The 13,286-nt window shown below is 52.3% G+C and overlaps 4 protein-coding genes across 4 annotated transcripts; 3 read left to right on the top strand and 1 right to left on the bottom strand.

The window, feature by feature from the left end:
• Positions 1-369: 369 nt before the first annotated feature.
• Positions 370-2,737, top strand: BO72DRAFT_447819 (putative transporter). Its single transcript, XM_040944642.1, has 7 exons — positions 370-799; positions 849-1,066; positions 1,115-1,167; positions 1,228-1,570; positions 1,622-1,898; positions 1,964-2,086; positions 2,143-2,737. The coding sequence occupies exons 1-7, from the start codon at positions 576-578 to the stop codon at positions 2,696-2,698; spliced, it is 1,794 nt and encodes a 597-aa protein (XP_040801689.1). The 5' UTR covers positions 370-575; the 3' UTR covers positions 2,699-2,737.
• Positions 2,738-2,917: 180 nt separating this feature from the next.
• BO72DRAFT_495976 (uncharacterized protein) lies at positions 2,918-4,471 on the bottom strand (the record flags this gene model as incomplete). Its single annotated transcript, XM_040948591.1, has 1 exon — positions 2,918-4,471. The coding sequence occupies one exon, from the start codon at positions 4,469-4,471 to the stop codon at positions 2,918-2,920; it is 1,554 nt and encodes a 517-aa protein (XP_040801688.1).
• A 1,193-nt stretch (positions 4,472-5,664) lies between these two features.
• BO72DRAFT_508994 (uncharacterized protein) lies at positions 5,665-7,037 on the top strand (the record flags this gene model as incomplete). The annotated part of the gene is made up of 3 exons (XM_040949309.1): positions 5,665-5,767; positions 5,804-6,001; positions 6,063-7,037. The coding sequence occupies 3 exons, from the start codon at positions 5,665-5,667 to the stop codon at positions 6,851-6,853; spliced, it is 1,092 nt and encodes a 363-aa protein (XP_040801687.1). The 3' UTR covers positions 6,854-7,037.
• Positions 7,038-8,860: 1,823 nt separating this feature from the next.
• On the top strand, positions 8,861-10,756 carry BO72DRAFT_495974 (carboxypeptidase-like regulatory domain-containing protein; the record flags this gene model as incomplete). Its single annotated transcript, XM_040948590.1, has 1 exon — positions 8,861-10,756. One exon carries the CDS (start codon positions 8,861-8,863, stop codon positions 10,754-10,756), a length of 1,896 nt encoding a protein of 631 aa, XP_040801686.1.
• Between the last annotated feature and the right edge of the window lie 2,530 nt (positions 10,757-13,286).

The raw sequence follows: 13,286 nt of genomic DNA, 5'->3' as shown, positions 1-13,286 counted from the left end.
CGGAGACAACAGATGATGAGGCTTCGATGACAAGAGACTATTGAAGAGGATTAGTGCCACGATAGACAAAGACAAACAATGGAAAGAAATCCGTAGTCGAGCGGGGTAACTGTGGACTTATAAACCATGCCGAGGGATCCGAGTAGCACGACAGGATCTTATCAGATGGGATTCTCATCTGATATTCTCATCTGATAATCTTGCCTTTGGTTTTTCGGTTCTCCCGCCAGTGACCGCCCAATTGCACGCGACTAATGCCAGGATCCACCTCGGAGAGACTGAGTCACGCGTATGATTGGTTGCCTCACCCGCACATTGCAGGCTCCAAGCAGTCTCTGCTTTCTCTTCCGCAATACAAGCGGTCAGCATTCACTCCAAGCCTACCCTACCTATATCTCATGACGCCCCCCTCTTGCGCAGTGCTATCAATTTCTGCTGTTCTCATGTAGTCACATCAAGCGCTGGCCGCTGCAACTTCCCTTTCTCGCGTCTTCTGCAACCTTCACGGTAAAATCTCTGGTTCCGTGGAACCGTCTGCGCGCTTCAAAACAGACAGCAGCAAACAGCCTCCCACCATGCTCGGGTTCTTGCGGAGCAAGTACTACGAAGCCCGGCAGATTCTGGAACAAATCCGCCACACGCATCCTGCTGACGTCCCCGCGCCACGAGATGATGGCTACGAGCCTATCCCCGATGGCCCGGATCTGTCCTCCCCGGAGCACACCTCTCATGGGGTTGCGGAGATCGAGGCCCTGGCTTCGGTCTGGTCCACCCGGACCCTATATACGGGTTACGCACTGTAAGTTAAGTCCCCCCGCAGCCTCGTCGAGTCTTCTCTAACTCCGCAGGGTCTTCATCATCTTCTTCGTCAACTCCCTGCAGCAGCAGACGACCAGCAGTCTGAGTCCCTATGTCTATTCCGAGTTCACCGACCATTCGCTCATCGCCATGACCAATGTCTTGACGAGCATCATTGGCGGGGTGTCGAAACTGCCGATCGCCAAATTGATCGACATTCTGGGCCGTCCCGAGGGCTTTGCTGCTATGGTCGCATTGTGCACCCTGGGTAAGTTGCTCGATCACAAGAAACAGGCTGCATACTGACTACGACTAGGCCTGGTTCTGATGGCTGCCTGTCGTAATGTCGAAACCTATGTCGCCGCACAGGTAGGCTCTTCCCCGCTGAACCCCTCCGTAAAAGACCAGCCCACCCTAACTCAAGTCCAGATCATCTACTGGGTCGGCTACAACGGCATGGACTACGTCCTGCACGTCTTCATGTCCGACACCACCGAGCTCGTCAACCGGGCCTTCGTCTACGGCATCGCCTCGTTTCCCTACGTGATCACCACCTTCATCGGGCCAGCAGCCGCGCAGTTCCTCTACGAACGCGACGCCCTGTACACCGGATTCGGCATCTTCGCCGTCCTCACCCCCCTCGTGACCGCCCCTCTCCTCCTCCTCCTCTGGAGTACGCGCAAGAAGGCCCGATCGGCGGGTGTCATCAAGCCGAAGCCGAAAGACCGGACACGGATGGAGACGATCATTCATTATGCCGTGGAGTTTGACCGTATGTGATGCCTGTTCGGGACGATCCACAGCACCGTACTAACGAACGCAGCGATCGGAATGCTCCTCATCACCGCCGGCTTTGTCCTGATCTTGCTGCCGTTGACCCTGGCCACCTCGGGGACCAACATGTGGAGCACCTCGCTGCTCGACCGGTGGATGGCGCCGGACATCATCGCGATGATCGTGCTGGGTGCCCTCAGCGTGATCGGGTTTCTGTTCTGGGAGCGATCGGGGGCCCCGGTGTGCTTCGTCCCGTACAGCCGGCTGCGGGACCCGACGCTCCTCGGCGCGTTCCTTTTGGCCTGCGCGATGTTCATGAGCTTCTAGTACGCCTTGCCCTTCCGGTCCCAGTTTCCCCTACACCATTTCAACCCACTAACAACCCGTACAGCTGCTGGGACCTCTACTTCTCCTCGTACCTGCAGGTCGTCTTCAACACCAGCATCCGCGACACAGGGTACATCTACAATATCTACAGCATTGGCAGCTGCATCATCTCGATTCCGGTGGGGATGTACGTGCCCCTCGCATTTCAGTCCCCCCCTATGACATGTGTACTAACCAAACCAGCCTAATCCGCAAGATCAACCGCTTCAAAACGCCCGCCCTAGCCGCCCTCCCCCTCTTCATCCTCGGCACCGCCCTGATGATCCCCTTCCGCTCGCCCACGAGCCACATCACGGCCGTGATCGCCTGCGAGATCCTCAAGGCCGTGGCGGGCGGCACGCTGGTCATCTGCCAGGAGATCGCGGGGCTGGCGACGGGCAACCACGAGACGATCGCCGTGTCCTTCGCGCTGGTCGGGCTGGGGTCGAAGATCGGGTCCGCGGTGGGCGCGGCCATCTCCGGCGCGATCTGGACGAGTACCGTCCCCGTGTACATCGAGGAGTACCTCCCACCCGAGAAGAAGTATCTAGCGGCCGAGTTGTACGGGTCCATTGCGCGGGTGTTGGAGTTTGCGCCGGGGACGGAGGAGCGCGAGGCGACGGTTAGAGCGTACGGGGTGGCGCAGAAGCGGATGTTGATTGTTGGGCTGGCGGTGTTGCCGGCGGCGGTTTTGGGGGTGACGATGTGGAGGGATATTCGGTTGAGGGGGGTCAGGCAGGTTCGGGGGACGGTGTTGTAGATTCTGTTGCATTTGTGGAGGTATAGGGGTGTTAGGGTCTGGGGTTTAGATCGTGTATAGACTAGACTACTGCCTGGTAGATTACGGCTACGGTTACGACATATCACATGAGCGATGCACACAGATGATGAAGGAAGAACAACAACTCTTCAGCAGATGTATAGATACTATATATTTAAACTGCCCTCGCAGCATCAAAAAAACACCACCGCCGCCACCTCACTCATCACGCACCCCGCCACTCCGCACAAACGGTCCCGTCAAGACCCCATGGCTCACCAACCGCTCCCGATCCAGAAACACATACCCCCACCTCCTGGCCTCAGCGGTGCGCCTCCGCCCCACCAAGACAGTCCACTCCGCCTGCCCCAGCGCCCATCGCCACGCCGCCTGCGCCCCGCAGCCATCATCGCGAAACCGACCCCCCGTCCACAGCACCGCAGTCCGATGCCCGCCGACCGTCCGCAGGAAATTCCCCAGATTCTGACTCGTAACCACCCAAAGACACCCGCGATCCGCCGCCTCCAGCATTCTGGCCCTGCACACGGGATCCCGTTCCGCGCACGCGCGGTACAGCAAGGCCATGCCCTGGAACTGGCCATCGTCGGGGGGAAGCGGGCGCATCCCGTCCTCGAGGCGATGCAGCCGCGCGCGGTCCAGCCCGCGGTCGAGGAGCGCGTCGAACACGCCCCGGAGATACGCGGCCACGCAGAACAGCTGCTCCGCTTCCCAGGCGGCCAGCTGGGTGATCTGGTGGCGCCAGGAGGCGTCCAGGCAGACGTTGTATCTCTCCTTCACGAACCCCCGCGCGGCACCGCGGGTCGGGATCCGTCGGCGCGTGAGGGCCATCTCCCGGGTGCAGATTTCGTGGAGATAGAAGGTGCGGAGGACGCGGAGGTATTCCGGGCGGGAGGGGGGCGGGGGGAGGGTTAGGGAGGGGAAGCGTTGGGCGAAGGTGGACCAGGTCTGGGTCATGTAGTCTTCGACGAAGTGCATGATTTTGGTGTGGAAGTTGGTGATGGTGGTTAGGGCCGTGGGGTCGGAGGTGAGGAGGTGTTGGCGGATGTCGGTGGTTGGAGACGACGACCAGCCCTGCATCTGGGCCAGGTGGCATTCGCAGGTCGTGGGGTCCGTCTCGGGGCATTCGCGAAGGTACAGGAGTCCGTACAGCCGGGCGGCGAGTGGGAGGATCTCCCTCGGGATTTGGGTGCGTAGGGCCTCGAGGAGGGTGGGGTCGGGCGCGGGGATGCCTTGGGGAGGATGGTTAGGGCGATTGAAAGTGGTGGGGTTGTTCACGGCTACGGAGTGCAGAACCGCAGCTTTGGGGATGGTTTGCTGCACGCTGCAGAGCACGATGGGCTGCAGTCTTAGGACATGGACACGAACAAGAACATTCACGTGTCGGGGTTCACCGAGGCTGTGTCGCCGAGCTGGGACCCGGTGATACTGGACCGGGGCTCGTAAGGTCCATTGAACATGGACTGAGTCCGGTGCAGCCTCCTCGTCTTTGTAGGGCAGCTGAGGCAGAGCTGCAATGCCGTACTCTGAGAGGTCGAAGGACGGTCGAGTGCAAAGTAGTGGTGCACTCAAAGGCGCCGCAGCATGGCGAGCGGAGTCGTTGAGTCTTATAGGCGGCGGTTTGTTGGAGCCAGTCCTGGGTCTTTTGGACGCCCGACCAGGCTCCTCATCGCAGGTGAGTCCTCGCTTTCTGCTTGTGCAAGGCATAGAGCTGTTGGTTTGAGTTGTCATGTGGGTATCGATCTCGTTCGCCATTTCAACTGTTGACGCGAAAGGTGTCTATGCGATTGGATGAAAGCTGCAGGCGACGAAAACACGCTCGAACGACAGAGTGAGGTATACAAACGAGTGTGTGAGACCGGGCGAGTGGCCTCGCACAATATAACGTTTAGTTGGTAATATATAGTTCCAGAGTACTTCTTTCAACCATAAAGGTGGCTTGGTCAAAAGATCAGACAATGCCGTTGTTGGATAGTGTCGGTAACCTCAAAAGGATGCCTGAGACAATGCCTTTATTGGTTGGCGGTGCTGTAGGCGTTTGTGATCTGTACCGTTGTACACATATTTATTTCAAAGAATGCCAATGTGTATTCAGGATAATCATATTGCTTGGGCTATTCAGTAAGCGAACTTCTTTCATCGCTGCCTTGACGTCGGTGAACGTTTGTTGCTAGGTTTGGTTGATCCTGTACTTTGTTAGATGTTGACCACTTTCGTGCTACATGCTCTAGTAAGCTCACTCGCTCTCCTGCTCTGAATTCTTTCTGCATGGCTGTCCGGTCTTGCACAAGTATGTATATTGGTCACTGGACATGCAGATACAGGCTCCTCCCAGATCACGTGATATCATGGCCCTATCTTAAGGTTGGAGAGATGGCTTGTCATTCAGCGGCTCTGCAGTTTATTGCTTCGCAAAAAAAAAAAAGAAAATCTACAAAAGTCTGTCATATCAGTATGCAGACATCTCTCTCTCTGCCCTGCCCTGCCTCCCCCAATCCCTTTCAAGCTTCATCCCTCTCTGTCTTTCACATTGTGGGTGCTGCTCTTATCTTATCTGTGTCACGTGGATAGACTCAATTCCTCGATCACCTGACCGCGTGTTCTCTCAATACAAACACAAACACCACAGCTGAGCGTATGACAAGCCCCCGCGTCATCTACCTATTTATTATATGCCGCCCCGCTGATTTGAACGCGTCAAGGAACGATAAGAGATAAATCCCCTCGCTTCACCGAGACTCGGTGGATAAAACGTCCCTTGTAGAAGGCCAAACATGAAGCGACACGCAGATCCCTGTGCACCTCATGAGCAGGATTCCAAACACGCCAGGTTGACTCCGACTTCATTCTCGCCGACTACCCTTCCCTTGACGAGGCAGCATCTATCACAGCTTGAAACACAGAATTCAGGCAGTATGGCGAATTGGTATCCCGACGTAGTCCCCACAATGTTGCCTCCGCCTTCTCTATCATCGGTATCCACCAGAAGGTCCCGCTCATCTAGTCCACGCAAGCCGAGCGAGTCCACCTACCGAGCACGTACGCTTTTCCGTGCCTGAATCTATGTTGATGCGAAGGCACCGCAAGAGGTTGACACTCGAATCAATCCCGTGCTTCATTATCTTCCTGCGGACCATGCTACCCTCAAACTTTTAGCAGCCAAACTCCAATCTCAGTCAATGGAGTGGGCGGCCACTCAAGCCGGTGAAGCCGAGTGGGCTGAGTCCATACACGAGGCTCTGAACGGCCTGAAGTCATCAAATCTAGTAATAGCACGAAATCGTGGTGCATTTCACCCATCTCAATATCCTCCAAAGTCGAGGGCTAACACTATTTTACCTACTAGATTGGAGGTCTGATATTAAACCTAAAGTCCATGTCCCGGCACTTTCGCGGCCTTCTGTCCCAGGAAGACTGCTATGCAATCAAACCAGACCTGGCGAGTCAGAACGCTCGCAGAGGAGCATAAAACTAGAAAGTTCGTCTCCAATTCCTTCAGCGCAGCTCGCAGGTGCACCGATTCTCCACAGAGACACAACCCTATCGGTGTTATCTGAGCCAACGCTCTCATTCTGGCTGAAAGGTTCCCGTCCCGAGATCTACCTAGGGCTCTCAGATCGAGCCCTTGCAGTAGCACTGCATTCCGCAGGAATCACGAACGCAGACTTCCTGTTGAACGACCTCCAGGACACCAGTGAGCTTATCAGCGACCCCGGTGTGACCCCACTGAGCTTACGCTTTCCATTCCTCCTCGTCGAGGCGAAGTCGGGTGCAACCGGCGGAAAACTCTATCAAGCACAGAACCAGGCAGCAGTGGGTGGTGCCTCGGCAGTGAATATTCAAAAAGCCCTCTTTGGGGCTGCTGATGCGCCGCCGCTCGAAACACGAGGCCCTCAGCTAGCGGGGTCTCTAACTCCGATGTCCCTCTGTTTCTCCGTCACCACAGAAGGGCCTGTCTGTGAAATGTGGGCTCATTTCTGGGATGAAACGAAGAGCAGCTATGGTATGGCCAACATTGGCATCTGGCGGACGACACAAGAGGGTAGTGCATTTGATCTGATCTCGAAAATCTCAAGCATCTTGAACTGTGGCTCGAGAGCTTACCAAGATGACATATTCAACAGCCAGATGCTGTGACGATTATGATTGCGAGCCTCGTCAAAGCATGCTTCATGAGTTAAATGGGGCATTCAACTTTGCTACCTACTCTACGGACTTTGACACTGATAATCGACTTCTGGATGCATCGTTATGTCTCTCATACTCAGCTTACGGTCTAGGATTCAAGGCGAGAGCCACAAAAATACAGCCAGGCTGTCCCGGAAATATGGCCAGGGTGTCACTCGATTCGGATTTACCATGCAATGGTGATGCAAGCAAGAAGTTGCTACTTCATCGTCGATATCGCTCCAGTACACCAGGCAGACTATGAACGTCACTTCTAGAGGATAAGTAATCTAGTCTCACCAAGTCGCGCCGGTGAAAGGATGTCCGATTCCGTCTTCCGCCAGGGAAGCATGGAAGAATGCAGTATATTAGTCTTCCGACTCAACTTATCTAGCCTTCATTCCATATCCCAGTACTCACCAACAAGATCTGTCCAGAAATACCCAGGGCGTGAGATCAGGTTGTTCTCATGCATCTTCACACGAAATGAAGAAAGGATGGAACAGCTAAAAATTCCGCCAAGTTCCTTCCATTCCGCATGTGCACGGCTCTATCCCAATCCTTTTCAAATCGTCCCTCCACATACTGGGGGATACGTCAGCCGGGCCTACCTCAACCTGCCATTTCCTTTTTCTTGTCTTGTTTTTATTTCGTCTTACACAGACAAGAGCCACAAGCATTCGAGAATCCGATGATTGTTGTTCACCCTTCTATCCTCATCAGACTGCATTCTGGTCCCCTGCACCGTCGAACTTGACCCTTGCCCTACATGACTGGTACCTTGACGGCCAGACCGAGGTGCAGATACCGTGAAAGCAGGCGCTGTTCTGCATAGTACTGGGGATTTTCTCTCGCTGAGCGACCGCATCGAGGAAAGCAGAAATGGCAGGTTCGTGCAGAAACATCGAAATAGTGGCTTACTCTGGGATCGCCATTCCATGCGAGGTCTTAAAAGATGGAATACATTAGTAATGGTATATCTGCTGATAATAAAGCATATTTCTCTCATATCAAGAATATAGTTAACTAAGTCTATCATTTGGGGTGACGCAGCGCAAATAATATTCAAGTCGACTAATGTAGCACAGGGCCTTACTATCATAACCTAGAATGCGAGAAGCACCTTTAATAATCATAACACAATTTTTCCAATATCTCTAATAGAATTATAGGTCGCGTTTGCAGCCAGCCAGGAAGCGGTCAGATATTCTTTTATGTTCTAAATCAGAAAGCAGGAGGCGTCTTATACAAGATTATTATCTAGACTCAGTTTGCATCGTTTTGATTGCATTCACACTACAGATGAATTACGTAGACTCTTCCTAGAATAGCCTGGGTTTAATATATGCTATCTCAGATCTGTGTTGTCAGAGACACGTTTGTAACATTTGGGCCGGGGGCTTAGGATTTTCCTATTTCAGTTGTGACATAAACACTTCGTATACCTTTAAATTTCAGCTTCTCTCAAACGGCATGTGAGATAGATTGTACGAGATTTCCAGTCTGGAGACTCCTTTATAGGTCACAAGCTTGGAACTAATTTTCCGTACGAACAAATAGGCATTTCCATAACGTGCAAATTGATGGGTCAGGTGCGAATACGACCCGATACTCGCTGAACTGAACCCGTATTTCAATCCAGATATTTTCGTATTCTCCGTTTGCGTCTTTATACCAAGTGTCCAGACTTACACCAACCACGGGCCCAGGTCTCGCTTGATAAGCCTTGAGATGATATCTATGGGTCATGTTCGGATTGTGTAGATCACGAGCCTGGGAAACCATCATGGAGTCTTCGGACCTCCAAGTCAAGGGGTAACTGTTTAGGGGCGGTATTTATACGACCCATAGTCCCTGTCCTTCGCACACAAGAACAACCTTTCAATCAGAGCATGAGGGGACTATTTCGCATTTTATCTCTCATCGATAGAGACACAGATCTTACTGGGCATTACCTTGCCGTGCCATACTGGAAAAATGCCCGAATCTATCATCAAAATCCTTCGGTTTGAGGGTAAGGCTGATGGTTGGTTCGACCCGCCGCGAGAGATCTTCGATGTGCCGAGAGAGCAAGTTTTCTCAGCGGCACGCATAACTGTAGTCGGAGAGTTTCAGAGCACAGTGCATGAGGTCTCCATATTTATAACGGCAGGACCGGATAACATCTTTGTTAATAGCATCAACACCGTGGTAACAGACAAAAAGCCATCCGTCAAGGGAGACACCACTCTCTCTCATCTTGTGCCAGGCGTACTATACAACGTCAACATAACGGCCAAAGGATTTGCAACTGGTGAGCGTACGTTGATTACAGTTGAGCTCCTCGAGCTAGACTCAACTGTCGCAAATGTCACGCGCGACATTCTTCTAGAGACTGAGTCGCAGGCTCGTCAAAACAATGCAACCGTTAATGCACTCACCTTTGGGATTTCCGAAGCGTCTTTCGCGCACTTTATGGTACCCCCGAAAAGCTTTCCCGAGGTAGAAATTGGCCGGGTACCATTCCTCAAGGTCCGATTGAGCATGGAAACCCTAAATTACCCGTGGTACCCCATTTTATATATTGATGTATCTGCTGAGGAGCTCGTCATGGCGGGCTACCTACAGCTCGCCTTTTATCGCAGCACCGATCAGGCGCCATTTTCCCAACCCGTCGCAGTGGTGTTAGCGCAGGTATTAGTACGGTGCAGACCGGCCATGGTCACCACGACCGAAGACAGTCTCGAGCTCCAATTTAGACACGCCGACCTACTAAACCCACCATCTATCCTCATTCATGATCCGAGCGCCGAAACTGGGGTTCTGGGTGGCGGGTATCCAAGCATTGCCGACTTTGAGGCACAGGTCAACGGCTACGTAACCCAGATGATCACCAAGGACGGGCCCCTCGGCTTCGCCCTTCCAGCCTATCTCGAATCCCGCGCTTTGCCTGATTATTGGGACCACGTGCTCAACATGAGATTGGAGTTCCTGAAATTCAAGTACGAGACCGTTCAAGTTCACGGCCGTCCAGTATCATATCTTTTCATCATATTCTCTATGAACAGCCTGGGTCTGCCACCGGCCTGTCATTGCGATGAACCATCGGTAATGGATACCGCATCCGAGATGGGTGACAACTTGGCCCCTACGGTTTTCGAGGCTCTGCAGCACCAGGCAAAGCAAGGACGGCCGTTGTCAAAGATATGGAGCAAGGTGACGTCAGGGCGTACCGATTATACCGCCATCTTGGGTGCCGCGCAGGTTGCAGCTTTTGGAATGAGCCAGAAAACATTCCGGGAAGCCGCAAAGCCGTACGCTTTCTTTGGTCATGACCAGAGCTCGTCGACATCGAAGAACGGGGCCGTGTATGCGTCGGTGCGTTTCTGGTACAGCGTCTCACTCAAGAAGGCCGAGATCACAGATCAAGGTATTAGGGCTGTGATTGACATTGCAGGTGAGGGATCCGCCAAGGCGGCTGTGAGGGACAAATGTGGCCATGATGTGCTCCGTGCCAGCGAGCGCCTCCGAATCACCCTCCGGAACAACTCCATAAAGTGGCGCCCCAGTATTGAGTTCACAAGCAAAAATCCCAGAGAGATAACTATCGCCGCTATTGCTGACGCGCATGACGTGGGCAAGCCTGAAGTTGAGCTTGACTTTGTGGGGGGGCCGCCACCGCCGCTAGATCAAACCATCGACTGGGTCCTCACGCAGATTGCAGAGGGCACCAAGGGCAGTCTGGGCAAAATGGCATCTGACCAGTTGACTATCCGGCTGGTTCGTTCTCTCGAGGACAATGGCGCCATCCGGTTGCAATTTGTTGAGAATGACTTTTTCAAAGACGAAGCTCTCGTGCTCCTGGGTCGCCTTTGGTCCAGAGGTTGGGAATAGGACTTCTCGTCATTTGGGTTGGATCGCATGCTTGAAAAAAAAGTGACAGTTAGTTCTTCATCTTGTCCGGGAGGCCTGGTTGGTCGACAGACCGCTATCGAGAATTTCATTGAGACTGGCTTTCTGAGACTGGCTTTGTGAGACTGGCTTTCTGAGACTGCAACGCCCTATATTGCCACAAAGAGGCATCGTTCTATAGTGAGATCTATCTGTCAAAATGGCGGATACTACGACACTTGAAAGTTATCTCATCTGAAAGGTCACCTACTCATAGTCGGTTCTAGTACGTAGGCCATACCAATGTGGACTGAAGAGTATGAGAGACTAATGAATGCTTTTCCCCAGTCGCGAAGTCATGTTCGCAGGCTGCAGCACCTCTTTTTCGAATCTCGCCAGATACGAAGATAATACCTCGAACCAAAAATGGTGTAGAGAATCGCGAACGGTGATCTCGTGTCTTGGATGATAGATTTCTGAAATGCATAGTATACATTCTATGGGCAAACAGCTTTCATGGTATAGGCATATGATTCGATGATGCACAAAGCCCTGTGCACACCTACATCACTTGACAGCAGTACGCAGAACATTACACATGCATGGTACTTTCTGAAAACGGCATGTCCGTTCTATGTTGATCTAGGTTACAGTCAACGGATCCCGAGATCGGTGCTAGATTAAATTAGTCAGCAATCCCAAGTGTTCGTATCTTGGTGTGCCACGAGACAGCTCCTGTCAAAGTTTACTAGTTACTGTCTCGCCCGTTGCGAAGATCTTGGATAAGGCAAGATGGCCAGCTTTTTCTCTGCCCAAAGACCGCAGGGGCTCGAATTTATTCAAATTCCATTTTTACTTTCCATGATGCCGGGCAGCGAAATCATGCCAGCGAGTGGAATTACGGCAGCTAATGAAAATCCTGATGGAGCTGGTGAGGTGGTTGACTCAATTCATGCAAGAATTGAGTGGTGCAAGCCAGGCTTTACAGAATATCCTAGATGACTTATTCTCAGTCTTGATGGGTACGAGGATGATTCACCGCTGCGGTCTTACGCTGCAAACAATAGGATTGAAGTTATTGCTCTTGGGATGCGCGGGCGGCTATGTGTATCACATAATTGCATGACAGCACATGATTAGTGCTATGAGTGACACATAATGAGCTGCCTGAGTCCATATGCTGCTGGGCAGTGTATTTCGACGGGACTGAGAGCTTGCAAAGCTGTAATCATTGCAGGTCATGACAGCTTTTGAAAGCATTCAGCCACTACGTCTGTGCTGTGGAGGAGCGAACTACAACCTGATACTATTGCTTGCTGGTCTCGCGGAGCGAGCCTAACTTCATTCAAGGCAGCGGTAGTCAGAGCATAGCGACCAGTCTTGCGTGATCCTGTGAAAAAGGCCTGAAGAACCGGCCTGACATTCAACGAGACCGTCAACCACGAGGATAGTGCTTGGCAAAGCTTGATTTCCAGGTAGTCCGTGACCTCTGAGAAAGTGTAAAGTAAGACTTCGTGTCTTTGTATCGATTATACCGCTTTCGTATGTGCGGAATAAGCGATGGATGTTGATCGACAAGCTAACGGACAAGGCAGCGAAGAATAGCGGTAGCATTATTAACATCTGGATCGGCGGCTCGACAAAAGATGAACAACAGGAGATCTGAATCGCTGGTCGGCTTCTTCATTTCTCTGATAATGCCGCAGACTAGCAATGTCCTGCCCTTTCCATCGTCGCCTCAGGTCTAAAGTATTCGGGCTTTTTCGTGATCTCTCCATCGTTTAAAGTCCGAGGACTCAAGGACCTAGCGGTAAAGGTCTTCTAAAAGACCTCCTCTAGTGTCCTCAATCTGTTTCTGCTCATTCTCAGGATTGGTTGGTCATAGGCTCTTAAGAAACTGGCGGTCATGATCATTCATCAGATAAGGCGTCCTTTCCAAAATGAAACACTGTAGATGACAATAACGCTGGGACGAATTACCTTAAATCTGATCACCACCGAATCAACTCTGCAAATACTTTTAAGCCCATCATCATTCGCAGTACTAAAATAAACCGTATTACGATGATTGGCGTAGATGTTGTCCTGGTAATGCTCTTCAAGTGTGACTGGATTCTTGAAGACCACTTTGCCAGCTAAAGGCAGGGGCAACTCTTCAATAGTACTTCGGTCATCTGTTAAGCGGTGGACAAACCATGTATTAATTATAATAAACTTCGACGTCGTCAGGAAACTTGAACGGCAAAGAACCTGCAGCGGACGGCTGCGATAATTTCTACGGACCAAGTTCATCAATTGGAGAGACTTGACCTTTTCTTTGCCGTGCTCCAAGGGTCTTTCTGAGCTTCCGCAAGGCAGCCATTATTGCGGCGTTGTATGAAAGATAGCCGCTTGCGCGAATAATCGTCGAGCGTGCGATTGTAAATAAGATGGTGAGGATGAATGCGCGCCGCCCTTGGGCGGGATTCAGCTGGACTCGATGCATTGGGACGTGGCAGCAACTGGCCCAACCACGTCATTGTGTTTGGCGCCG

The sequence above is a fragment of the Aspergillus fijiensis genome (genome assembly GCF_003184825.1).
Source record: "Aspergillus fijiensis CBS 313.89 unplaced genomic scaffold BO72scaffold_21, whole genome shotgun sequence".
Lineage (NCBI taxonomy): Eukaryota > Fungi > Ascomycota > Eurotiomycetes > Eurotiales > Aspergillaceae > Aspergillus > Aspergillus fijiensis.
Note: the sequence above shows the minus strand (reverse complement) of the source record. Positions and strands in the feature narration are given on the sequence as shown.

Bases quoted from the DNA above. Each gene is read 5' to 3' on its own strand.
- BO72DRAFT_447819 (XM_040944642.1), top strand. From the start codon at position 576: ATGCTCGGGTTCTTGCGGAGCAAGTACTACGAAGCCCGGCAGATTCTG. The intron at 1,168-1,227 runs GTAGGCTCTTCC...ACTCAAGTCCAG, and splicing joins AAACCTATGTCGCCGCACAG to ATCATCTACTGGGTCGGCTA. The intron at 1,899-1,963 runs GTACGCCTTGCC...CAACCCGTACAG, and splicing joins GCGATGTTCATGAGCTTCTA to CTGCTGGGACCTCTACTTCT.